Source organism: Perca flavescens, chromosome 17 (genome assembly GCF_004354835.1).
Source record: "Perca flavescens isolate YP-PL-M2 chromosome 17, PFLA_1.0, whole genome shotgun sequence".
Taxonomy (NCBI): domain Eukaryota; kingdom Metazoa; phylum Chordata; class Actinopteri; order Perciformes; family Percidae; genus Perca; species Perca flavescens.
Genome location: NC_041347.1, coordinates 17,346,238 through 17,374,219, shown reverse-complemented (window position 1 = coordinate 17,374,219; position 27,982 = coordinate 17,346,238). Strand labels below are relative to the sequence as shown.

The following is a 27,982-nucleotide window of genomic DNA, read 5'->3' as shown; positions in this document are numbered from 1 at the left end:
TGTTTCCGATAAATAATGTGCCATACATGCTATAATATTTCTTTATATCAAAGCACAATCCAGCTTTTTAAAACAAACAACAAAAGCACTTTATTGAATTAAATCAAAAGTACAAGTGCAAAATCAGAGAGCTGTGATGTCTGATAGTGTTATTCCAGCATCCTTTGCCATGGCATAGAAATGGCCTTGTTTTTTAAGCAGGTTGGTCGGAGAATCAAATTCCACTATTTTACCAGCACTGAGGACCATTACTCTGTGGAAGAGAAACACAGGCAGAAATGTTAACTCACTGAGTAGTGTAAATGTCATTACTGGCCAGCAGAGGAGGGTTAGACAGAAGTGGATTTCCTGCTAAAATGAGAAGAAAATAATTGTATATAATTATTATATTTTAAGTATTTAAGTCAGATTTAGGTGTGAATGTTTTTCCATGTGTGTCAGCCCCTGCAAAGGATTGCCAAGATTTTCCCCTGCCTTTTTCCAAGTGCATGCTGGGATAAGCTCCAATCCCTCTGTATCCCTGAAAAAGGAATAAGCAGGTACAGTGGTGGATGGTGGGCCATTTTTTTTCTAAATGTTTAACTCTGGTGACCTCCAGTGAAAGTAAAGGGGTAATGCATAATTGTTATTGTCAATTGACAGAACAAATGCACATACAGGGTTCCCCTCACAAGTTCAGTTCCAATCTGTTGCACAACCTGTTGTGTTCTAATGTGTTGTAGCAGTTTAAAATGTTAAACTATTGTCATTGCTTTATGCATGATTTTAAGATTTAAAATTTTAATTCTCAGTTATGACAACATATAGTGGAAGGTCCTTTCTTGCAGAAACAGGAAAATATGTATTAATCTGCAGGTGGCATGAGGGCGATTACAAAGCTCTAAATGCATTGCTGTCCTATCTGCGTGTATTGCAGCCTGTTTGATATGTATGCACTTTTCCAGTGTATTTTATATAGATACCTACTTCTCAAATATGAAATTTTGATGTAGAAAATGTATTGAATACAATGATTAAATGCATCCTACTCCTACACTACCTCTCACCCCTACCCTTTGTCTTTGGTGCTGCTGGCACGTCTGTGTGAAGCCAATACAGACTTTGAAGTATTGCAGAACTTTCATGTCTGAGTATCTGTTTATAGATGTGCATAAAAGGGGCTGACTTGGATCTCACAGCTGTGGCCATCAGGCTTTTGACACAACAGAGGATGCTATAGGACCATTATGTAATGTTATTGTAGGAAAACTATTTTCAAATGTGTGTGGGTAGTATCTCAATCCATGTGTGCGTCACCAGATTTGAAACTGTGTAATATAACCAGATTTCTAACCAGATATTTGTAATATAATCTCTAAATGCGTACTTAGATTTGTTAATGTGTACAGGAATCTTCTATGTGTCAAATAATCCAATTTGTAAAAAACAAATAATCTCCAAATTTTTTATTTAGATTTGCAAGTGTATTAGGATTTGTAAATGTGTAGACAAATCTGTAGATGCGTACATAAATCTGTAAAAGTGTAGACAAAACTGTAAATGTGTATGCTACATAGATTGATATTGGTTGAAAAGTTAAAATATTTTGTTCCAAAAGCTGTAAATACAGACAAGTCATCAGTTACAATTCAGCAAGCCTCTCAATTGGCTGACATTTTACACATGACTTTTGCTACACACGCTCTCCACACACATTTGCAAATAGTTTTACTACAATAATGGCCACACGTTGGCAACAAATACATTTGAATTTGGAGAAATTACCCAATGTAAAAATGTTGCATAACTAATGTGCCAAGGCTACTTGTGGATTCCACACCATGCTCAAAACAAGAGTGGAGGAAGGAACGAAATGTACCATTATCAGGAGCAATACAAGTACAGAGACACTGTTAAGGGACAGTAACTCACCTGGAGCTGTCCATGATGCTGTGCAGGCGGTGAGCGATGGTAAGGACAGTGCAGTGTGAAAACTCGTTGCGGATGGTATTCTGAATCAGGTCGTCTGTCTCCAGGTCCACAGCTGCTGTGGCCTCATCCAGGATCAAGATGCGAGACTTCCTCAGCAGTGCTCGGGCCAGACACAGCAGCTGCCTCTGCCCAACACTGAGAAGAGAGTGAAAATATACTGGAAATGGACACTGATTCTTTATTTGAATTAATTTATACCTTTCCTGTAATTACAGAAGCAATTCATATGAAGTACAGTAGAAAACAATTGAATGAATAGAGTGTTAGATATGATATTTGCAAAGTATTTAGGATAAAATTTGGCAGATTAACACATTATTAGATGTTTGCAGGTTACAAATCAATATTTACAGCAATTCTTCAACTCTGCAGCAGCTATGTTCTGTGCCATTCATCTGTGTGTTGACTATATGTGTGTATTTTTATAACCCAACTGAAATTAAACTGGTTCGCACTCAAAGCAAAACATTGTTTGCTGTATCTTCAATCATTTGTAATGTGGAAGAGTAACAATTATTTTCATGGCCCACCTGAGGTTCTCTCCCCCCTCTGCGACTTCATGTTGTAGTCCTTCCTGCAGCCCCGCTACATAGTCCTTGAGATAGGAGAGGTCCAACACTTTCCATATCTCCTCATCGCTGAATTTGTTAAATGGGTCTAGGTTCATCCTCAAGGTCCCGGAGAACAACACAGGGTCCTGCGTCCACATGGGAGGGTTGGACAGGTCAGTGTACCATTTAAAACAGACTGCTGTGTGTGGATTGGAGTTGTTGTTGTTGTTGTTGTGTATACCTGTGGTATGATTGTGAGCCTGTTTCTGAGGTCATGCAGGCCTATTGTGGAAACATCTACATCATCAATGAGGATTCGACCTTCAGCAGCTTCAATAATCCTAAACAGGCAGTTGGTCAGGCTTGATTTCCCAGCTCCTGTGCGGCCCACTATACCAATCTGAATGCAAGGAGAGACAGCACATGGGGTAAAACTTAATGGCTCATGCATCTTTTCATATAACTACAGTCACTGAATATCTGTTTCTGGAGGTGTGCTTTTATAATTTCACTGCAGCCTGTACTTAGTTTTTTGAAACTTTTAAACCAGCTGTCAAAACCCTGAATTGTGTTTAGGCATCTCTGTTATTGTTGCAGGTGCTTCCATAACTCAGAGGCTATGTATTGTACCTTTCTGTGTTGTTTATCTGTGAATGCCTTTTGCTGCAGCCTGTGTGCATGCTGCAGATACAGTAACACCCTGAGATTCAAGATATATAAACCGAACAACCAGTGGAAAATAACAGGTCAAAAATGCTGAAGAAAAAGAAAAGCAACAGAGACCAGACTAGAACAAACAAATCATGGATATTTCCTTGCAAAGATGAAAAGGCAGAAAATGAGAGGGGACTAAAAAGAAATTCAGATGTTGGTCTCGTCATCCTAAAGAGGTCGTGACATATAACCTGCCTGTTTGAGTTTGTAGTCAGACCTAAAACTGACTTTAAAGTCTCAAATTTGGTACTTTAAAAATTGATCAAGGGGTTAATCTAATCAGTGGTCCAATTAAGATTTGCACTTTGATAAATCCTACAAGCTAGCTATACACACATGCACACACTGGCGGGTATATAGACGCATACACACAGACCTTCTCAGTGCTTTTGATGTCACAGGTGATTCCATGCAGCACCAGGTCTAATCCAGGTCTGTAACGGACCTTGTAGTTGTCAAACTGTAGCCTTCCTTCCTCAGGCCACTTCTCTGGAGGCCGAATGTCTGTTATCCACTTAGCCTGTACAAACAAAGACACACAGCGTAGATGAGAAATGGTGTCCTGACCTAAGCTGTGAAAGCTCCTACTTGTTTTAGGAGATAATATGGACACAACAAATGATAAAGACACCATTTGGTTTGTGTGAATGAAGAAAAAAGCTCTCAATTCAACGTACCTCATTCTCGAGTTTGGTGTATTCACTCACTCTCTCCACGGCAACGATATTGGTCTCCAGCTCAGATGTCATTCTCACCAGCCAGTTGAGGGTCTGGGTCACCTGCAAAGCCCCAAAAGGAGAGGGGAATGTCTTATGTTGTTAGCATTATTAGTATTTGCAGATATTATTCTTCAACTTCTTGTTCTTCTAACCACAAAAGCTGCCTTCCCATGCATGAAATATCACCAAACTTTACTACACCGCATCAACAATTGCTATACTGCATGTCCTCCACAAACAATCCAGCTGGATATTTGAATTATCAAAAAAAAAATTAGCAAAATGTTTTACTGTAAACAGTACTGTAAACAACTACTGCAAATGCTCACTAAATAAATCTCCAATGTTTATAAAAAACAAATGACAATCATTTTAATCTCATGGTAGAAGTGGTGTGATCAATTTCAGAATTATTATATTATTGTAATATACTTATTATTATATCTCCAAAACTGCAATTTTGACACTAGTTTGAAATCTACCCTTAAATGCACCTATGGTATACCTGTGGTATCTATGGTTTCTCACTTTGCAGGTAGCTCAACAAGATCATGGCTTGTCTTTGATGTCGATGTGTTGATTCAGAATAAAGATGCTTATATGTTATTATATTATTGGATAAACATGCTTATGGCTACTTAGGCATTGTGATGTGTGGAAAAGAGACTTTAAATGATTTAATGTCCAAGTGCAATGATAAAATCCCTTCTATAATTCTTATTTGTCTTTTTCTTCTGCCCAGCCCCAACTCACAGCTGCGCAGCAGCAATGATTGTACACTATAATTACCACCACAATCGTCATTACTGGCATTGGCATTTACATTATCATTTTCTGCAGTGTGTGTGATGAGAGTGGGAGTCACTGACATTAAGGGAGTAGGATATAGACAGGCCAACCAGGCCGCTGTCCAGAGAATCCCTGGAAATGACTGCAAACAGAGCTGAAAAAAACACCACCAGGTTTCCAAGGAACTCCAGACGGATGGCCAGCCATCTGCAGAGTGAACACACACACACACACACACACACACACACACACACACACACACACACACACACACACACACACACACACACACACACACACACACACATATATTGTTATCATCATCCACGGACACACTAAAAATCCCATTAGAAAGATCCTTGTATTTATTGATTATTTGGAGTTACATTTCTGACCTGTTTGACACTATCCACGGGTAGACACTCTTGAGGTTTTTATCAATAATTATTTCGTTGTGTTTAAGAAACCTTTCTTGATGGCCGTAGGCTCTTATCACTGACAGCCCCAACACTGTCTCACTGAAGTGTGAGTATATAGGAGAGCGAGACACTGAGTCCAGCCGACGCAGCTGCCTTGAAGTCGCTACATAGAAGCGCTGGGTGTAAAGAGTGGGCAAGAGAAATGTACAGAAAACGGCGGAAAGTTTAATTGGATTTTGTTCACAATAGGAACAAGCACTTCTCTTTTTTTATATTCACTGGTTGCAATACTTTGTTAGTTTTCTTCTTCAGTCTCTTTTCTGTGGGCACGTTATTTTTCCTTGTGCTACTTTGGTCAGCTTACCTGTACAAAGTAGTAGACCAGGGCCAGAGGAAGGATGAGGATGGTGAAAAAAGGAGTGGCCAGACAGATGACAAACAGTGTCCCTAACACGCCCAGAAGACACAGGAGCCAGGAGCGGAAGGACTGTGGAATGGCTTCGTCCACTGTGAAAATGTCCTTTAGAACCAGAGGTGGCAAAGTTAGTCTTTATTAAAAGTGACTTATTATAGTGCTTTCAAGTGACCCAAAATTGATGAAAAACAATCAATGGGTTTCTCTTATTTTCTTTACTTTTGTTCTTGTTTATCAGGAGCTGTGGAATCTCAATGCCAATAAAGGCTGCATGCTGAGATGACATTTTGTTTGAGTAGCGAAATTGTTTTAACTCCACAGTCCAGCGGATTGTTTTAATACACCGTATCTTGGCAACCAACTAAGATGACTTCATGCAGACTCATTAAAGTCACCCTCTTAAATGTATTGTTAAGAATATATAGGTAGCAAAACCTCAGCCAGAACAAAAGAAAGCCAAAAAAGAAGGAAGAAATTGGGGAAAGAAGATGACAAAAATATGTAAAGTTAAATGATAAATCCTACCTTTGCAAAGCGGTTGACCACCCTTCCAATGGGTGTGGTGTCAAAGAATACCATGGGAACTCGCAGTATGTTTTTAATCAGCTTTGAATGCAGGATACGTGATGCATTGACCGAAGCATTGGCCAGGAGCAGTGTACCGAGGAACACAAAGAGGCCTGTCATAAAAGAAAAGTTTGTAATGTATACAACTACATCTTTACACAGTGATATCTATTTATCCACAGTTGCTAAAATAGAGCACCACATACAGTAGTTCAGACAGAATTCTGAAGTGAAGTACACATTATCATATCCAATATTTCATTCGTGCTACTGCAGCTGATTAGGAAACCATTTTGCTCCATCACCAAAATCCAAAAGAGATAGGGCCTACTTGAGCAATCTGCTGAATAAACTTGAGCAGCTCTTTGGAGAGCTCTTCGACAACTACAGACAATTCTCAGTGTGGGGAGATGAGCTACAGTATATCATTAGATATTTCCTGTCTAGGGAGAGGGTGATAACTCCAATAAGTCTCCTGTGGAAAGGAGCAGTAAAAAGAAATGATGAACACCACTTCCACTTTGTGAAGATCTGTTCTCATCATTACAATGCTAGGGGGCCAACCTTCAGTCACTCACAGATCTCTGAGTATTACACTCCATTCATATTTGTATTCCCTCATCTGACAAGAGGATGAATAAATTCAAGCCAAATCAGCAGGCAAGCTTAAGGTCTTCCTATTCAGGAACTACGTGAACCTGTTGGACCTTAAATATGGCTGCCGACTCTTTATCCAGTCTTTTGCAATATTGTTATGTAATGTCCCCTGTAGTATGCTGTCTTACAATATAAGACAGCAGGGAGCGCCTAGCATTTAGTGCTATAATCTATTTTCTCCTGTTCACGGTTTAAATTATATATATATATATATATATATATATATATATATATATATATATAAAAAATAAGCCACCCAGGTCTACATGTTCACCTTGTCTCTGAGGAAAAATTACTGTCAGTAAAAACTTAGCAATAACATAGGAGATAATTTAGGCATTAGCATGAAAATCTTAGAAGACAAATATAGTGGCTAAGCAAATGTTTGTCTTCTTTCAAGGTGACTAGATTAAAAGGAATAGTTCAACAATTTGGGAAATACGCTTATTCCCTTTCTTGCTGAAAATTCAATGAGGAAATTGATACCACTCTCAATGTCTGTGTGCAGCTGGAGTCAGGAGGCGTTTAACAGTTAGCCTGGCTCTGTCCAAAGTTAATAAATATGCCTATCAGCACCTCCGTAGCTCACCAATAAACATGTTTTATCTTGTTTGTTTAATTTGTGCACAAACAGAAATGTAAAACGACAAGTAGCGGTTTTAGTTAAGATTACTGTTTAGTCTAACAGTTATGTGCAGTAAAAAAAAAAAAAAAAAATATATATATATATATATATATATATATATATATATATATATATATATATATATATATATATATATATATATATATATATATTATAGATAGCTTAACTATATCCAATAATATATTTATAAATAAAAAAATAAAAATATTTGCAAAATAAAATAAACAAATGTAATGAGTTGAACTGTTCAGTTACCCTGGGCTACTCCTAGAGCTCCAAATACCCCCACCCTGGTGTCCCTCTTCCAGTTAGGGTATGTCATGTTGTAGAAATCCACTGCATCATTGGTCCAGTCACTCAGCCACAGGTTCTGACCGATAAAAGCAATGTTCTGGGTGAAGTATACCAGGATGACCATGACAGTATATCCCCAGCCCATGGCACGCAGGTACTGGATGTACATTGAGAACTTGACCTGGATATAAGAGAGAAAAAAGGCTCAGAATCTTTTTTATTATTCATAACTTACTGTATATATCTATATATCTATATATATATATCTATATCTATCTCTCTCTCTCTATATATATATATATATATATATATATATATATATATTACATACAGTATATATCTGTAAACTTGTCATCGGTGCTATTGGAAAAAGTATTTAAACAGACCAAGAACTTAGATTACCTGTCCTGTTTCCATAGTTTCCTTCTCTATTAGCCTCTGACCTTTCTTTAATTCACTGACATGTTCTGGTTTTCTTATAGAGTCATTTCTTCTTAGTCTGACACTAGAAAAAGATTGACAGAAAAGACCACATGAAAAAACAGGATGAAAAGATACTTAGTGAAAGATTCAAATATTGTTCTTGTATGTTATGCATGAAAACAAGAAATACTATATGAGGACATTTGATCTTATTATAGTGGCGACTCATATGCCCTATGAGAAGCCCACTGCCCCCACATTAATCCTCTCAATCACAAACATGCACACAAACAAGCTATTTCTCTATTTTGTCGGTGACCACTTCACTGTGTTCTAACCTGCCATTGCGCTGGCTGCGGCGGATACTGTTTTCTCTCTTTAGTGTACTAGAAACTGTATCCTCCAAAGGAGAGTCAGGTTGAGGGTCCTCTCTTTCAGGTATGAGCTCCACGTCTCCAGTGTCATGGCAACGATCTGAATAGCAAAAATTGTATCTTACAAATATGTAGCTGTATATAGCTCATACTCACATAGTAACTCATATGCAGACCAGTTTTTTTGGTGGTGCCACAAAAGTGCAGCTTACCAAAAGGCAACAAGAAAAAGAATGTAATTACCTGACTCTGAATGGGTCCGATTCCTTTGCTCTTTGGCATATGTGTCTAGAAATTCAGAAAAAGCTCCTCTGCTGGCACGAAGGCTCTTGTAAGATCCAACCTCAGAAACCACTCCATCAACCAAGACCACTATTTCATCTACGTATGGCAGGAAGCTCACTCCATGAGTCACCAGAATACGAGTCTGTACAGACAAAGACACACTTGGTCTCAGCTGTCAAATTATAATTCAAAAATATAGGGTATATGAAATGACTGTAAATCCACTATTACATTTAATGATACCTGTTTTTGGTTAAAAAAATATTCATTGTTCTTTTAATACTGATTAATGCACAAATGTACGCTCAGCACAAACCTTGTCTTTGAGTAGTCCATTTGGTCCAATCACTTTATCAAAGAGATGTTTTCCTACATGAGAGTCCACAGCAGACAAGGGGTCATCTAACAGATAAATATCAGACTGACTGTAAACTGCCCGGGCCAAGCTTACGCGTTGCTTCTGACCCCCTGAGAGATTAATGCCCTGAAGACAGAGGAGGAGAGGGGAAGAGAGGAGAGGAGAGGTTTTTTTTGGTTTTTAAAGTCCCTTTATTGGACCATTTCCAGATAAGATTTACAGTCACAGAAAATCAACAGACACAAACAAAGAAAAAGAAACCAAAAAAACTAAACAAACATTAAAAACCAAATACTATCAATACAAACTTTGTGCTTTTTTCCAATCAAAAATGAACCACCAACTCTCCCTCCTCCCCAACAGAGCATAACACTCCCCTCACAGCCCACAAACCACTAAAAAACAGCAAATTGTCCATCATTTTGTAGTAAGCGTGTTCCACCCTCAACCGGGCCTGGACCAGACCTTCCAGCACCGGTACTGGCTCCACACTTCCAGCTCCCTGAGTCCGGTTCCTGCGTGTAAGCCAGATGGCCAGTTTTGCCGTTGCAAACAAAAATTCAGTAAAATGTGAACTGTCCTTTTGTGCTTTGTGTATTTGGGACCAAAAATGAACAAGTCCAAAGAAAAAACCTCTCCAAAACCCTGCACCCACCTTTTAAGAACACCCAACAGATCTGCCAACCGAGGACATTGGACAAACAAATGTGCTAAAGTTTCCACCTCGTGACAAAACATACATCCCTCCCCTAGCTCGGGATCGATGTGCGCTCTGTATCTGTTCGTAGCTATAGCCCCATGCACAATCCTCCATTGGAGGTCGGCTGCCCGCTTTCAACGGGCAGCTTGTACAGGAACGCCAACTGCCTTTCGGGAAACCTCCGGACCAAAAACTCAGTCCACCTCGACTCCTTCAGCTCAGCCAAAACCGTATGTTCAGGACCTTTATGCAGGTATAATATAACTCTTTCTTCCCCGCATCTTGAAACTTGCCCAATTGAGGGGTTGAGAAAGACAGTAGCTGACCCGCCTCCTCCTGCCTTCCCCCCACAGATGGGGTAATGGTCAGAGAGGGGAAACTGTACTCCCATCCGTCACTCCACTGCTCACACAGGGACCGATTCTCTACCAGAGTTTGCTGAGGTGATCCCAGGGCAGCACAAACTTCTTTCACCACCCTGTCGATCAACCTACTGGAGGTGATGTTGCTCATCACTCTCAGCACATCAACAGAGATTGCCGTCATCTTCATCAGGTGACCCAATTTAGTACACCCAGCCTCTCTGAGACTGGCCCTCAGGCTGGCTGACTGCAATGTTCGAGTCCTCAGGAAGTTGTTGAAAAACAAAGGTTCTATAAAAAGCCACATTCCTGGAGTTTCTTTTACATCCCGAGAATATTGGAGTACCTGCCACGCCTGCAGCACAGAGTTGTAGAACGATGTCAACCCATTAAGGTCCATCTCCTCGGTTCTTAAGAGGAAAAGCTGTTTATCGTATCCCAGACGCCCAGCTCTCCTCAGCAGCAGTCGGGCTGTGTCCAGCCAGCTGGGGCCACACTTATACAATAGTTTTTGAGCAGTCTGGAGTCTAAAGGAGGCAATTTTTGATTGAATATCCACCAGCCCCTGCCCCCTTCAGCTACAGGCAAATATAAAACTGCTGCCCGAACCCAGTGTCGCCCGACCAGAAGAAATCCACGATAGTTCTCTGAACGTCCTCCATCAGGCCTCTTGGTGGCACGATGGCAATAAGCTTATGCCAAAGGGTCGAGGCAACCAAGTTGTTGGCAACCAGAACTCTTCCCCTATTCGACAGCTGGGGTAGCAACCATGTCCATCTAGACAACCGAGCGCACACCTTCTCCTTCACTCCCTCCCAGTTCTTTTTAACAAAACCCTCAGATCCCAAAAACACTCCCAAAACTTTCAACCCTTCCTTCCCCCACTCAAGTCCCCTGGCAGACTGGGCACGGCTTTTCCTCTCCATTGCCCTACTAACAAGGCCTCACTCTTAGCCCAGTTCACCCGTGCAGATGTGGCCCTCTCATACAGGGATAAAGCATCCTGTAAACACTGAACATCTGTCTGGCTGCAGACAAAAATATTGACATCATCTGCATAGGCTGAAACAACAAGGGGACGCTCAACGCCCAAGGACCCAGGCAGGAGAACACCACTAAGTCGAGCCCTCATCCTGCACAGTAGAGGTTCGATTGCTAAAGTATATAGCTGTCCCGAAATAGGGCAACCCTGTCTTATCCCCTCTGCACAGGAACGGGCCGACTCAGCCCAGCCCCCGTCTTCACCAAACACTGTGCACCATTGTACAACAAACCAACCCAAGACAGAAACCCATCACCAAAACCAAATGCTTTAAGTGCAGAAAACAAATAAGAGTGATCCACCTTATCGAAAGCTTTTTCCTGGTCCAAAGAGACAATACCAACATCTAGATTATATAGTTTACACACATCGAGAATGTCCCGAACACAGAAAATATTGTCCATAATCGATCTATCTGGAACACAATAGGTTTGGTCCGAGTGTACAATTAGTTCCAGGACAACCTTCAACCGGTTTGATAATGCTCTGGAAAGTACCTTATAATCCGTACAGAGGAGGGAAACTGGGCGCCAGTTCTTAAGTAACGCCAGATCACCTTTTTTGGGCAGCAATGACAACACTGCTCGCTGACAAGAAACAGGAAGAAAACCTGTTGTAATCCCCTCCATAAAAACCTTGTGAAAGTCTGGTCCAATTGTATTCCAGAACTGTTTATAAAAATCTGTGGAGAGACCATCTATCCCCGGTGCCTTTCCTGTAGCCATCTGGTTGACTGCAGTTTTCAGCTCCTCCAGAGTTAGCTCGCAGTCCAAAGCAGCTTTCTCGTCCAGACTGAGCTGAGGAAGACCCTCCAGCAGCTCCTCACGACTCTGCATGCTGCACTGTTGGGCCCCAAAGAGGTCAGCATAGAACACCATCGCATGGCTCCTCATCTCCCCAGGACTGGTGGTTACTCTACCTCCTGGAAGCTGAAGGCATGTCATTTGCTTCCTCTGAGCCACAGATCTCTCCAAATTAAAAAAGAAGGAGCTTGGGGCATCCATGTCCTTTAACTGGAGGAAACGACACCTGATAAGGGCTCCCTTCACTCTCTCATTCAGAAAAGAGCTCAATTCCAGTTTTTTCTTTTTTAACACCTGCCCTAAAGAAGGGTCAGAGTCCCTATTTAAAACCTCCTCAATACTGCTGATGCTGGCTTCAAGTTTCATGACCTCTGCATTAATCTTAGCAGTGGAATGGGAGGTGTATTGTTGACAAAAAACCCGAACTTGGGCCTTGCCAACGTCCCACCACTGCGTCAAAGACTTAAAATCTGCTTTTTTATTTTTCCAGCACTTCCAAAAATGCTCGAAAGTTTCACAGAACTTGCTGTCTTGTAAAAGTTTGTTATTAAAATGCCAGTAGGACTTTACCCTCTCACCTGGCGAGACAATCAAATCTATAAAAACAAAGTGATGATCCGTGAAGCCAACAGGGGTTATTCTACTGTGGACCAGTCTAGAGCTAAGGTTTAGTGAAATATAAATCCTGTCAAGTCTGGCTGCACTCACCCTATTATTAATCACCCTCACCCAAGTGTACTGTCGGGATTGTGGATGTTTCACCCTCCATGTATCTACCAAATCCAGCTGGTTAATGGTGCTATTCAAACTCTGGGCTGAATGTGGGTGAGGTTCCTCGCCTATCCTGTCCACAGTGAAGTCAGGAGTACAGTTAAAATCGCCACCAACAATAAGCTGATCCTGATGGTACTTATTTAATTCAATTCTTAACTGAGTGAAAAATATCACTCTTTCTGCTCCCTGATTAGGGGTATACATTAACAAACCAAAAACCAGAACCCTCTATCTCTGCCCTGACAACCAGCAGGCGTCCCTTTACCACTTCGGTGGAGGATATGATGGTTGCATTCGCTGCTGCCTTAAACAGGACAGCAACTCCTGCACTAACATTAGTGCCATGGCTAAGAGCATAGGGACCCTCCCACCATAAACCCCAATCTGTCTCTACTGCTGGATCAGAATGTGTTTCCTGCAAAAACAGCACATCAATCCTTTTCTGACTAGAAACCTCAGAAATTAAAGCCCTCTTCTGCCTGTCTCTCCCACCATTGATATTAAGAGATCCTATTTTTAGGCTCCTCATAGAAAAGTCAGAAAAAAGAAACAGACAAGTTGAGACAAGCAGAGAACAATATAAAGAGGAAAAAAAATTAAGTGTCATGATCATTGGAAGTTCTTATTCTTTTTGAGGTTCTACGTCCTTTTTCCTTTCTTAAAGTTGTAATGTGCTTTTTGAGGCGATAGCGTTTCTTTTTATCCAACAGGTCAAAACCAACAAGTCTTTTCAGTACAGCAACAGACTTGATAAACTTTTCTGTGTCTTTGAAATAATCGGTTACTTTCACAGATCTTTTAAAAGTTTCATTCAAAAAACGATCAATTTCCTCCAATGAATACAGATCTGTGCTCAGATTAATTTCTCCAATAGACACAGTATCAGACTCTGAATCAAACTCCATGTCATCACTAGCACATGATGCCTGACTACTGAACAGGCCTACCCCCTGTTCACCAGAGGGGATCCCAGTGTGATCTCTGGTGAGACTTGTGGAAGCTACTTCCCCAGTAATCCCTGACTGTGACTGCGCTGTAGCACCTACACACTCCGAATGACTCTCTACTTGGGGGGGAACCTGCTGCTGCTCAGACTGGCTCTGCTTCTCCACATTACCTTCCTTAACTTCACCGCCGGCTGCATCTGCAACGCCGCGACCTGCCGCCACGCCCCCAGCATCAGCTGCTCCAGCCACATCGGACCCGTCACCGGGCGCAACATCATCCGCCCCCGGGCCGCCAGCCTCATCCGCGGCCGGGGTTTCAGGCGCCGCAGCCTCGCCAGCAGTCGGCGCCTGCGGTCTGTGTGGACATGCAAAACGCTTGTGTCCCACATCCCCACACTCAAAACATTTCAACTGTCCAGAGCTTGCATACACCATGTAAGAGCCTTGACCATGCTTCACTCTGAAGGACACCTCCAGCGTCTGTGTGGGCGAGTCCAGGAACATGAACACCTGCCGCCTCAGAGACTGCACATGTCGCAGTTTGGGATCCTTGCATCCTAAAGTCACCGTTTTAAATCCACTCGCAAACTTTCCAAACCTCTGAAGTTCATTCCCCAACAACTCGTCGGGTATGAACGGAGGAACACCAGATACGGTAATCCGCGTGGAGGGAACCGATAAAGGGGAAACCTGCACAAAGCTGTCTCTGATAAACACTCCGCTCTCAATCAGCTGAGTCACAAGCTGCTCATCCTTCATAAACACCACCACTGCTTTGTTCATTCTGGATGCAAAAGACAAGTTGTCATGGCCTACCTGTTCACCAACCGCCAACAGCACCTCCTCCACGGTAACATTACTCTCCGGGGGAGCTATCCTCACGCCCTGCCGGAGACTCGGAGGTGGCGTCTCAAAGGACGCCATTCCTCCCGAAAAAAACACTCGGCCGAAACCCCGAATCCTCAGCAAACACTCCACAAAAAAATTAAAGAATTAAAGAAACTTACTTGATCATGCACCAAAAGACAGATTGAAGACACAGTCAGAAAATCCGAAAAAACAGGGACAGAAACAGTTTGAAACTCCGCGCCACTCGCACCTCCGCCACCACCACTCACACTCACCGGAAACGGAAAGGAGAGGAGAGGAGAGGAAGGGAGAGGAGAAGAGAGGAGAGGAGAGGCACAAAACAGGTTTAGGTTTAAAGAATCATACGGTACTTTGGACAGTACGTGTCATCTATGGCAGTGTTTCCCCCTATAATTGTACAGGCCTGGCGGGCCAACGGGAATCCCTACCAGGTTTTTCATGTCCAAAAAAAAGGCCAAATATCCATTGTTTCCCCTATATTCATTCTGCGTCGCACTGCCGTAAACAGCAGCGACGCCCTGCCACGAGTAAATAAACGAGGCTGTCTGTGGTTACTTCACGTCTGCTAAAGTCAGTTAAACAGGCGACGCCAGGATAAAGCAGTCAACAGGATCTAATGTTGCCTAGCAGCTGATAAGCCTAAATTGATGAATCTTCAGTACTCTTGAAAATAAGGGGCATTACTTGCAACTGGTATTGTGTGCTTTGTGATCAACTGAGACAAATGTTCAATTATGATTGTGTTTGTGTTCTAATTGAACATCGAGAATGTATATGTATAACACAGGGTGAGCCATATACAGCAACAAAACATCCATCATATTTAAATTCTCAAATCCTTGAATCTTACTTTCTCTCCAATCTCAGTGAGGTCACCCCCAGGCAGCAGTTCCAGGTCAGGGGCCAGGGCGCAGGCCTGTATCACCTCCTGGAACCTCCTTTCTTCATGGGAAGAGCCAAACAGGATGTTATCCCTCAGAGTGGCATTTTGAATCCAGGCTTGCTGTGGCACAAAGGCAAGGGAACCCTGGACAGGAAGACATAAAGGCGTGTTAGGCACAGAAGCCCTTCTTAATACACTGTTGTCCAGCACCCTGGAGTGGTTTTCATTCTAACCAAACACTACACCGGTTACATGTTGGCACAGTGGCTCAGTGGTGGCACACAGCAAGTAGACAGCTGAGTACCAAGTTCATTCCCCGTACTGGGCAGACCCTTTCCAGGCATGGCCTTTCTGAGTGGGGTTTGTGTGTTCTCTTATTATTATTGAGAGGGCAAATAAAATCAACGCACCTTTTATAGAAAAGGTTAGAAAGCCTTAGTTCCCTGCGTTGTTCAACTATTTGAAGAACTCACATTGCTACAGTAGTATTAGTAAAACAAAAAAAGTTATTCCCTGTTCAATATGGATCAACCTGTTCTTGGAGCCAAACAGCATGGAGCAGTATGTCCATACTGTATAAAGCAGGTTGGTGCACTTAAAGGAACACCCCAACTTATTGGGACTAGCTTATTCACCGTATCCCTCAGAGTTAGATAAGTCCATACATACCTTTCTCATCTCCGTGCGTGTCGTAACTCTGTCTGGCGCACCCACCACTAGCCTAGCTTAGCCCAGATCCTGGAGGTAACTGGCTCCAACTAGCCTACTGCTCCCAATAAGTGACAAAATATCGCCAACATTTTCCTATTTACATGTTGTGATTTGTATAGTCACACGTGTACAAATAACAAGGTCACATGAGACACAGCCATCTTCTAACCGTATACAAACTGGGAACTATATTCTCAGAAGGCGAAGCACTGCTACTTCTGCTACTTGGGTGGAGTGATTTTCTCGCAGCACACGAGAAGCCCCGGGGTGAGGAGCAGGGAATAACAACGGTGCTTTTCAGGTGTTGCGCTAATCACTCCACCCAAGTAGCAGTTCTTCGCCTTCTTCTGTTGGAGCCGGTTCCCTCCAGGATCTGGACTTACGACACGCAAAGAGATGAGAAGGGTATGGGCTTATCTAACTCTGGGGGATACGGTGAATAAGCTAAAGTCCCAATAAGTCGGCTTGTTCCTTTGAATGCTGTGTTTATTTTAATTAAACATTTCTAACACAGGAGTTTTATTGTTAAGTTATATGTGTTTGATGAATATAAACATGCCTTTCTGCTGCTGCTGCTGCTGCTGCTGCTGCTGTACAATGGAAAAACCTTCCTTCAAGCAAAATATTGATCACATCACTGGACTTGAAAAGATGGTTTCTTGTAGCCTGAATTATTTTATGAGAGCTTGGAAATATGTTGGCTGCGCCATTCTGCCATTGTATGTATGTATTGTCCTGAGTGGTGTTGTGGTTTTTGTTGTGTTGTATGCTGGAGGACCACAGTGGAAAAATAGAGTTTTAGGCTTTATTGTATTTTAATCTTGCAAATAAAAAATATTGTAGCTACTGCTGCGCAGAGTTTAATCATCAAATAAATTCAGTCAAGATCCTGGCTGATTTCATATGTATTGTAAACCTAACAGACAAACGGAAATGAACATCCTGAAGATTTGATGATGAGACAGAGCAATCACTTGATGTGTTCTGATGTGATTATTACCACAGTGAAAACAAAAATCTTCATACACTATTTTTGGACAGATGATGACAAACACACTATTATTGTTAGACAGATATAAAGACAGAAATAAGGTGTCACCTGAATGTTGATGAAGCCGTTGGTGGTGTACATCTCTCCCAGGAGGGCTGACATGAGAGAGGACTTTCCTGAGCCCACAGCTCCCACTACTGCTACCAACTTACCTGGGTTAATATCCAGGGACACACTGGCAAACACGCACAGAATAAATATCTTCAACATTGTTAAATACTATAGGGACAAATACAATGTTATGCAGCCATATAGCGTAATATCCAAATGTGTAATTTTGTGTTTGACACATCAAACATACTTTTTCAGCATAGGCTCAGCTTCTCTTTCCCAAGCAAAGGAACCATCACATACACTAACAGCAGTGTCTAGCAGATGAACACAGATGCACAAATTAAATAAAAACAGATGGACAGAGTAGATATACTGTACATATACCAAAAACTGTACTGCTCAGAAGAGGAACAGGTGCAAATGCTGATGGTAAACGTACTGAAGCTGGGGTCATGGCGCACAATGTCACTTTCAAGGTCTTCACCTCCCAGAAACTTCTCCAGACGCTTCTTGGACACTGCCGTCTGAAGTGCCAAAGAGCAAGTTAGTGGGCTTTTAGGTTTGGTATGTGCAGGTATGTACCATGTGTTTTTGTTTTCCCCTTACTTGCACAATGGCAGCGATGAGCATGGGCAGCATAGCCAGGGGAAATCGGAGGATGTTAAAAAGAGAGATGGAAGTGAAAGCTTTCTCAGCAGTCAATATGTTGCTTGGGCTCACCCCTACAAACACTGCAAATGAGGCCAGAGAAACCTGCGAAACAAACCGTGTGAGAAAAAAAAGATTTGCAAAACCATCCATGACCTGCCGCTTCTCGTCTAATGGGACTCACCAGAGCCGGAGCACAGCTGAAGATGAAGGTGGAGACAGACGATAAGTAGGCAAACTTCCTCATGACCTTAAGTTCTTGTCCCCTAATGTCTTCCACCTGTGCCTGGAAGGATGGCTCCCATGCATACAGCTTCAGAATCTGGTGGGAGATGAAAGACAAAGAGCGGGATGAGGGAGAAGAAGGCATTGTGGAGGACAAAGAAAAGGAAGGGTGGTGGAACAGAGGGTTAGCATTCATACCTTATGAAGTCAATGTCAATAAACCACAGGTGGTGGATGCAGTATAATAGAAAGCACTGCTGTCTAACATTTCAGCTTTTTCCTGAAGCATAAAATCCTTTCATGTATGGAAGGCCTCACTTGGAGTCCCCCACCTCCACCAATCCGCCTGAACTTTAATTGTTTCACGAAACAGAAAGAAGAGGTGATGTTGTTACGGGGCCATTAACTCACTTTGATCCCATTGAGTATTTCATTCATGACTTTTAGTCTCTTGTCCTTAAACTTCATGTTCTCTATCTGAAAAGAAAAAGAAATCAAAATCAGCAAGAAAATGTAGCTCATGTACTAATAATAATAATAATGCAGCCAGGTAATTTTTAGCGTTACATAGCATTATACAAAGCTGCCTTGCATTTTTCTGAAAACATCTTTGACATGTAATTATAAAGCATGGGTATTCTTCTGCCACCCAAGAAAACAATGGGCTAGATTTATCAAGCCGTTTGCGCCTGTTTCCAGGCGCTAATTGGTTGCAAAGACGGACGTAACCGATGTGGGCTATTTACAGACACTGCGCACTTGCGCACTTGGGTAAAATCGCAGATTGTCTGCCACATGAGCGAGAAGAGACAAGTTGCGCTTTCAATATGCATTCGTGGGAGGGTCGTGGGGAAAGTGGGAGTTCCACCCAAAAAGGTGGGAGGATAAGCGCAAAGTGCGCCTAATTATATATTCCGTGGTATTTACAAAGACTGTCAGTAAGAGCGCACCTCTATTCTGCGGGGGAAATTCTCCGCCTCTTAAAAGCATGTCTAAACCAGCCGCAATCGAGTTTCCTCGTAGACCTTTATGCCGCTGGTGAAATGGCAACAGTAATTTGAGCAAGACGAAGACATAGGCGAGGCTGAAAATATTTTTAACACAAGAATCACACTTTGTCAGTGAACACAACATCATTTAGCGTTACAGATCAAGCAGCCATGCAATATTAGAGTTACTGGAAGAAATCAAAGATGACATTGAATCACCAACTCAGCGTTCACATTCCATTCCAGCAGTTGTTAAACTCCTCGCTACATTACAAATATTGGCAGCAGGATCATTTCAAACAGTCATAGCATCAGCAGTGGGAATATCGCAGTGTGCACTCAGCCATATCATAGCACAAGTACCGCTTCGCTACAGCACAATTTATGGTATAGTGGGCGGAGAAAGACGCTGATTGCCTGATGGGTGTCAGGGTTGATAAATACTACGCAAAATGTGGAAGCATAGCGTGCGCTATTACCGAACTCGCATAAACAGACGCAGCACAAACTGCGCTAGTGTTAGCAAATTAGGCCCAATGTATCTATGTGGTGTGCCCATTTGATGACTGCTTTAAATTATCCTATCGAAGTTGGTTTAGCACTTGTGCTGTGTGCTTGCTAAAAAGGTGAAAGTCACCTGAGCCATAGCTTTTCTTAAAGACAAACTAAGTTTCTTGAATAGTGATTATGTGGTTGTTTGGCTGAAAGTAGAGATTAGAGTTGCAGCCCACAAAATTGGTTCTTCTTTTAATTTTTTCATTTAGAACTTTCAAAACATCGATTTTATATTGATTTCGCTTGTGCGCAGACAGGGAATAAAGATTAATACATTTTCTCTGTTACTCTATTGAAAGCTGAAAACAAAAATTCTATAATAATCCTTCAGCATATTGTAATAAAAGTGGTCTGAGAGAATATGGCTGCTGCACCTCCTCTTGGCTCTGTTTTCAGGGATTTAGAAAATCCAGAAGTGATATGAGACTTTGGCCAATCGCAGGTCATATCAGAAAGAGTGAGCATTCCTATTGGCTGCATTGCGCATGCAAACAGAGAGGGGAGAGGGAGAGCTGCAGGTAAAGGACTCTACTTAAAATTCTGGTGTTTCTTTGCATTTCGTCTTGCATTGCCAGACCTATCTGGTGGAGTAAGATCTGGCTACACATTCTTGGACAGAAGATAGGGTTGTTTGTAGATGTGTCACGATTCGATTTGACTTTCGATTTTAAGGTCACGATTCGATTTTCGATAATAAAAAAAAAAAAATCTTTTCAGCAGTGACAGGAAAACAGCAAGAGCCACTTTATTGTGGAAATGTACTTCTGTGATCCAGACTACTTTGCCACTGCAGCCTTAACTAATCAGTATAATAAAGAGTCATGAGCTGAAGAAGCTTCACTCTAGAGTAAAGCTCTCTGCTGTTTAAATAAAGCAAAGCATTTCAGCACAGCAAGTCCATTGGAATCATGGGAACTGCATACCGTAATATAAGTGCTCATAGTACAGGGCCAAGTAAAAAATGTTATCAGGAATGAATTTTAACAAAGACTGAAATATGCAACGAAGAACAGTTGCAGGTTTGCACAAAGCAACCTGAAGCCCTGTGGCCCAAACAAACTTATCACAAACGTTAAAATGTATGTTAATAACAATCCTTTTTTTTTTGTGTTTGCACTTTGTTGCACCAGGGGATTACTAACATATCACCCCCTTAACCGTATATAAATAAATCTGTGTATTGTGTTACTTTTTAGTGCACCATATTTCTAATGTCATTGTTGTTACCATTTAATATTACTTGTTACTCATGTTTTAAAGACACAATAAGTATTTCAGGCTATATTTCAAATTTTTAACAAAAAATTTCGATCTATTATTGGTATATACAGTGCACTGTTCTAAAGGGGTAAATTATCCTGTATGTGTGCATTTTGGCTGACCTGGAATTTTCTGGCCTTGGTGGCTAGCAGTCCATTGATCGGCACCATCAGCACCATGACTGCCAGTCCTGCCAACACAGAAGGTCCTAACTCAATCCACAGGAAAACAATGGACAGCATGATCTGAAGAGGGCAGGACCACAGCAGGTGGATGAAGTTGGTCACATCGTTGAAGCGCTGGGCGTCTGCTGACATCAGGTTCACGGTTTCGCCAACCGTAGACTCTTTACGAGTGTCATTAGACACCTTCAGTGCCTTGGAGAGAAGGAGATGGAAAGGAAGTAAGCGGAGGATCATTTGGTGTGAGTTGCAATTATTTTAAATATTAAAAAGGTGATTTTTTTTAACTTCATGATGTTGTTCATGAACACAGCAGCAGGGGGCTCTTAGAGGCACAAAACGATTGACAACAGGGTACAATAATAATAGAAACTATCTATTTACGAAATATTGGCTAGCTCAGGAATTTGCTATGGTAGGATACAAGGTATGGAGTTCACACAGAGAATAATTTAATTTCATCATTTCATTGACCAGTAGGTGGTCATTACATGTGTTGATGAAAGTGATTAAAAGTGAATGTCTCTTGGATGGATGTTGAAAACTACATGTGGTAATTTCTTATGATGTGATGATATGATGTGGCATGGCAATTCATATCCTTTTTGTAACTGTATCAAGGAGTCTGAAGTAAATGTCATCGTACTGTCACTTGTGTTGTTACCTTTTTGTACACAGCAGCTATGATGGCGGTGCGAACTTTCATCCCCAGCACAAAGCAACGCTGGAAGTACTGCTGCAGGAACAGAGACTGCAGAATGGCCACCACTAGCAGCAGCACTGCATACACATACCCTTCCCAGACAAACCTGGATTTGTCCTGAGTGAAAGAGATCATCAATCTAAAACGGTAAAAAAGTTTTAGTTTATGGGGAAGCTCAAAACATGCTACGGTGATATTTCAAGCATCTAGTGGAAGTTTTCAATCATGTAACGTTATAATTTCCTTAATTTTTAATCCTTTACTTTATCCCTCACCATTTGCCCTCCCCTGTCAGACCCTAGTGTTATCCGTAGTGCAATGCTTAATCTGTGGAGGACAGACTTTAAAGTGCTCATATTATGCTCATTTTCAGGTTCAAAATTGTATTTAGAGGTTATATCAGAATAGGTTTACATGGTTTAATTTTCAAAAAACACTATTTTTGTTGTATTGCACATTGCTGCAGCTCCTCTTTCCACCCTGTGTGTTGAGCTCTCTGTTTTAGCTACAGAGTGAGGCATTTCACTTCTGTTCCATCTTTGTTGGGAGTCACACATGCACAGTACCTAGGTAAGGACTACTAGCTAGTCAGAAGCAGATTATGAGGCCGTGCCACGCTAACAGCTAGGTGAGCATTATAACATGTGTTACAAAGTGACGCACGTTCATCACAGAAGTAAAGTCTGGACTACAATAGAGCTGTTTGTGAACAGTGTTTTCTGTTGGAGATGGTAAGTCCCTTTGGGATGGACTTTGGGCTTTTTTACTTTGTGCGTGCACAAAAATATATATAACACAATAAAGGAAAGGAAAAAGCCAAAAAGCATAATATGAGCACTTTAAATAATTTAATTGTGTACTCTATAATGCTTAAATCTTATACTAAGTTTCCTGTATAGCCTTCTTCGTTTTAAAGTTCAACCATCTGTATAGAATAGAGAGTTTATTGACCCAGAGTTAATGATTGCTGACAGAGTTAACAGCAGTAAACAGTAACCGTATAACTCTGTTGTGACCAAGAAGATTGAGGATTTGTGTTCTGTCTATGTTGTTTAGAGAGGAATGAAATAATTTCAAATCCCAATCAATAAATGGCTGACTCACTTTAGGAGTTGGGGACTGGCAAAAGCCAGAAGGTCCTGCAAAAGTTTGAAGAAGGCAGATTCAATCAGAATCCATTTAAAGGTCTTGTAAATGGTGTAAATCAGCCATGAATTGGGATGTTCATTTTTCTCCTTCTTTTTGTCCTTTTTCTTCTTCTTTTTTTCATCTTCTTTATTTCCCTTTTCCTCCTAAAGAAAGATATAGTTTGAACATTGACAGAGAATCAATGACAGACACTGCTAAAATAAAAGAGAATGAACCGCACGGGTGTTAAGTGTTTCTCTCTGCACACTCTTACCATCAGCACATCCTGACTGACACCTTTCGCCAGACTGTTGGAGAGACCATTTTGAAAGGCCTCTTCCTGGGCTTTGTCTCTGTTCTCATCCCGTTTTTTCTTCAACTTTTTTTGGAGCCGTACCCGAGCCGCACCCAACTCCGACTGCATGAAATACTGAAATCGCTGGTTGATGTCAGCAGTGCTGTCTGCCTCACTCAGCTCCCACATGTCCTCCTGAACAAGGGGCTGCTTGTACCCCTTCACCACCATACTGAAGAAACAAGGAGAAGTTGGACGTTTAGGTGTACATATGTGGGAGTTTGCTTGGATTCTTACCGCAGCAACTTTTAATTTACCTGTTAAACCAGTTGAAGGTGATTCTGCTCAGAAATGCTGCACCTGTCTCGGGATTCTGTGGATAAAAAAATATTAAAAGCACATAGATGGATTACATTCACAGCAAAAAAAAAACAACAACAACAAATAAATGGCTCAATCTGGGTGCATTGGTACCTTTTTTACAAGCTCCTCAGCTTCTGGAGGGACATCAGCCACAGCAGAGAGAATAAGTGCAATCAATTCCAAACCAAAAGAAATGTAGAAAAGGCAGAAACGAGGGATATCACTGATTTCTCCCTGTTGGTCAGAAATTTGTGTGTCAAAGATGTTTAAGAGTGAAGAGGGTGCAACAGTGAATGGTGCATTACTGATGAATACAGAGAGCTGAAATACATCAAATCAATCAAGTGATTGCCTTCTGCCTGATTAATGACTGATGCCCGTTTTAAGTTTTAGCCCAATGCCTTGTTCCCAACTTGATCTATTGTCTCTGCTCATACCAGTCTGAGTGCTTTTCGTAGGAGGCTCTGAAAAGGGAAGACATCGCACAGAACAAGGAGCAACCAGAAGATAAAGAGAGTAGCCGAGTCTACTGATCCTTTCCTCCGCCTCAGTCCTTCTTGGCACAACAGCAGAAGGATCTGACAAAGAAGACATAAAAAACTTCTTTTCCATCTTTCCAATCCTAAACACCAATGCAAATAAATCAATACAAAACCTGTTATATTTACCCATGTGACTGCATACAGGACGGGGTTTGCGTAGTATACACCAGGATTTTTTTCTGTTGAAGGTTCGTTGTTTGGACCATAATCCTCTCCTAACGTGACTGCCAGGGCTGCTATGGCCATCAGGAACAACAGAGACACCACAAGCTGAGGGGAGGAAAGACAGACAAAACTGGCAGATAAATTGAATGAATTACTATGTAAAATCAGAAAAACCATACCAGCGACAAGCGAGTATTGCTATATAACCAAAAAACTAAACATGCATGGAGGAGATCTTTAAAGGTCCCATATTATGCTAATTTTCAGGTTCATACTTGTATTTGTATGAAATTCTACTAGAAAATGTTCACATGCTTTAATGTTCAACTTTTTTATGTGAATATACCTGTATTCACCCTCTGTATGAAATGGGGAGTTTTAGCGCCTATCTTTTTAAGCCCAGTCTGCACTGCTTGGTCAGCATTTCCGTGTCTACCGCAACTGCGCTCTTGGAGTCTCTGCACCGTCATTGCAGCAGGGGAATGACTGTAACGGCACTGTAGCAGCACTTTCTACCTATATATAGTAGAGTTGTGACATCACATCCGTACAGAAGTCTTGACGGCTGTTTTAAGGAACACGCCGACTTATTGGGACATTAGCTTATTCACCGTATCCCCCAGAGTTAGATAATACCCTTCTCATCTCCGTGCGTGTCATAACTCTGTCTGACGCACCCACCGCTAGCATGGTTTAGCACAGACCCTGGAGGTAACTTGCTCCAACTAGCCTACTGCTCCCAATAAGTGACAAAATATCGCCAACATTTCCCTATTTACATGTTGTGATTTGTATAGTCACAGCGTGTACAAATAACAAGGTCACATGAGACACAGCCATCTTCTAACCGTATACAAACTGGGAACTATATTCTCAGAAGGCGAAGCACTGCTACTTGGGCAGAGTGATTAGCGCAACACCTGAAAAGCCCCGTTGTTACTCTCTGCCTCTCACCACGGTGCTTTTTGTGTGCTGCGAGCAAATCACTCCGCCCAAGTAGCAGAAGTAGCAGTGCTTCGCCTTCTGAGAATATAGTTCCCAGTTTGTATACAGCGTTATTTTGTCACTTATTGGGAGCAGTAGGCTAGATGGAGCCGGTTACCTCCAGGATCTGTGCTAAGTGAGGCTAGCGGTGGGTGCGCCAGACAGAGTTACGACACGCACGGAGATGAGAAGGGTATGTATGGACTTATCTTACTCTGAGGGATACGGTGAATAAGCTAAAGTCCCAATAAGTCGGCGTGTTCCTTTAAAGGCAATGTCTCTGAATATGGACTGTGTGCATTTCTCTGTGGATTGAGCGTTATGATACTTTCAAAGTATTTATACAGCACTATGACCTGCTTTATAATAAAAAAAGACATGGAAATCTCACTTTTTACAATATGGGAACTTTAAATAAAAAATTCCAAATTACCCTACTGAGAAAGGAAATGTCTCTTTGACCCCTTGGACCAAGATTTCTTAATCCTGGGGTACTTAAAAAAAGCATTACATTATGACTTGAATACTGTGTCTTTCTTTGTACATTACCTGTTTGCAGATGTAGAGCTTGGACAGGTGTTTTGTGTTCACTTGTGACCTCTTGCAGAGAACCAGCAGGTGTTGTGGGGCACAGAGCCACAGGAACCCCAGGGGGATCCAGACCAGCACCGTCTGCTCTACACATACTGGGAGGTCTGGGTCTTCTCTATTCACATATGAAGCATTCTGAGGTGCACACACAAACACACATACAGTACATCACACAGATATGACTCATCACTGAATGCCAGAGCCCTCCTAATCTCAGAGGAAGGCAAACACAAACACCCTCCCATCTGTGTACCCCTGGAGCTCACTACAACGCAGTGGACCCCAACACCACCCTAATTAGAAATATAATCAAGCAGTGATTCATATTTGATTAAACCCTAAGTCCCTGCTTATAGCTGTAGCAGCATGTGCACTCTGCACTTCTGGACAAGAGAGCTATATATGGAGAGATGGGTGCTAATGTACTGGCAGAAATGTGGAGTGAAAGGAGCTGAACACTGAGAGGTTTAATGTATTTATGAACAAAAGACCCCAAGACAATACAGAAAGTGTGGTGTGTAAAAGCTTTTTTAAATCATTATAATTTTTAATAGCAATCAAAGCACTTTTGCCATCTGCTGTAACCTGTTATAACGAGAATCCTACTTTTCTGGACGCCATGTGTTTATTAGGGTAAAGGTATTTTACCCTGTGCAATAATTATGTGGGTGTTTTATCAGATAAATGGATTATTACATATATTTCCCCATGATTGAAATAAACTTCGTCAGGCTAGAACAAATATACCTATTATCGATTAAATGTTTAGTCCATAAAATGTCTAAACACTTCCCAGAGCCCAAAGTAATGTCTTCAAATGTCTTTTTTTCTGACAAAAACTTTGTTTGTTGTTATTTGTTTTTACAATTATCAGAGTTATAGCTTAAAAGAATGTGCTGCATTTGACGGACATGCTGAGTCATGTCCTACTTAATTGGCCAGTCACATGTTCACTGAGCTCACTGTGTACAGGGTTGAAAACCCTGTACACAATAACATGAACACTTGTATAAAATAACAATCATATTTATCAGTCCTGCAATATTACAAACTTTATGAATAAGAAGCTTATAGTGCTCTAGCATAATAAACACAAAATGAACAGAAACTTTAAACTTTAAAAGAATATGTCAACATACTATCTGACAGGAAAAAAGAAAGTTTGTACTTAGCACAGAGATATTGTGTTATATTAAAGTATACAGGTGTTATTATGTCCATCCTCTGTAATAAAAAATATAAAACAAACAGAAAAAACTTTAAACTTTAAAAGAATATGTCAACATATCTGACATTTTTCATCTAAAAAGTGTCAACTTGAGGCCACACTGAAGCCTTTTTTCCAAATCCCCACTCTAGTGTCTCCCTTCAGCTACATTAACCCTAGCTGTTGAACTCACCCAGAAGATGGACCCGCAGTATTCCTCCAAAGCTGCAGCACACATGGTCCACACTGAGGGCTTCAGTCGCCTCGCCTTCTGCTGCAGAGCTTTACTTTTATGCTCTTTTTCTCCCCTCGTCCACCCACTCTCCAGAGACAATTGCAGGACGTGACGCTGAGGGACTTTGAACCATGAGGCTTTTAAGCAGAAATCAAACTTTGCAGCCTCCTTATGTCTAGACAAGGCATAAGTATGCCACAGATGTGCTGGATTTATGTAAATAACAGACAGGTTAATGCTTAACTGTGTGTCTTGATTTCTTTCTTTTTAGGCAGATCCTCTAGCAGTCCTCTGTAAGTCGTTTGATGTCTACAAGAAGCGCACACATGCAGTCCTCCTGATGGTTGAATGAAAAAATATCAACAACTGTAGTAAAAGTCATTCAGAGAGCCCTGCCTTGCACCAGCCCACAGACGGTCAACACGCAATGTGTCTAAAGTACACTTCAGGCAGATGGCTGCATAACAGAAAAAAGGGAGAGACAGAGGGGCTTGCATGAATATTCCTGTGTTGCTTTCCCTCCTCTTAAGG

General features: G+C 41.6%; 1 protein-coding gene across 1 annotated transcript; it reads right to left on the bottom strand.

Moving 5' to 3' along the window:
• Positions 1–27,925, bottom strand: abcc2 (ATP binding cassette subfamily C member 2). The gene is made up of 32 exons (XM_028602841.1): positions 27,410–27,925; positions 25,968–26,144; positions 24,396–24,539; positions 24,165–24,305; positions 23,839–23,961; positions 23,682–23,737; positions 23,344–23,596; positions 23,046–23,233; positions 21,903–22,080; positions 21,179–21,433; positions 18,664–18,729; positions 18,212–18,349; positions 17,986–18,132; positions 17,819–17,903; positions 17,627–17,693; positions 17,374–17,500; positions 15,531–15,707; positions 9,141–9,308; positions 8,783–8,966; positions 8,504–8,639; positions 8,145–8,247; positions 7,704–7,923; positions 6,104–6,258; positions 5,528–5,683; positions 5,140–5,339; positions 4,825–4,951; positions 3,914–4,015; positions 3,613–3,756; positions 2,764–2,922; positions 2,502–2,668; positions 1,912–2,106; positions 1–253 (listed from the first exon to the last, which is right to left on the bottom strand). The coding sequence occupies exons 1-32, from the start codon at positions 27,452–27,454 to the stop codon at positions 124–126; spliced, it is 4,713 nt and encodes a 1,570-aa protein (XP_028458642.1). The 5' UTR covers positions 27,455–27,925; the 3' UTR covers positions 1–123.
• Between the last annotated feature and the right edge of the window lie 57 nt (positions 27,926–27,982).

Excerpts from the sequence above, each read along its gene's own strand:
- abcc2 (XM_028602841.1), bottom strand. The coding sequence starts at position 27,454 with ATGTGTGCTGCAGCTTTGGAGGAATACTGCGGGTCCATCTTCTGG. Across the intron at positions 23,234-23,343 it reads TCAGTCAGGATGTGCTGATG|GAGGAAAAGGGAAATAAAGA; the intron begins GTAAGAGTGTGC and ends ATCTTTCTTTAG. Across the intron at positions 254-1,911 it reads AGCATCATGGACAGCTCCAG|AGTAATGGTCCTCAGTGCTG; the intron begins GTGAGTTACTGT and ends TCTCTTCCACAG.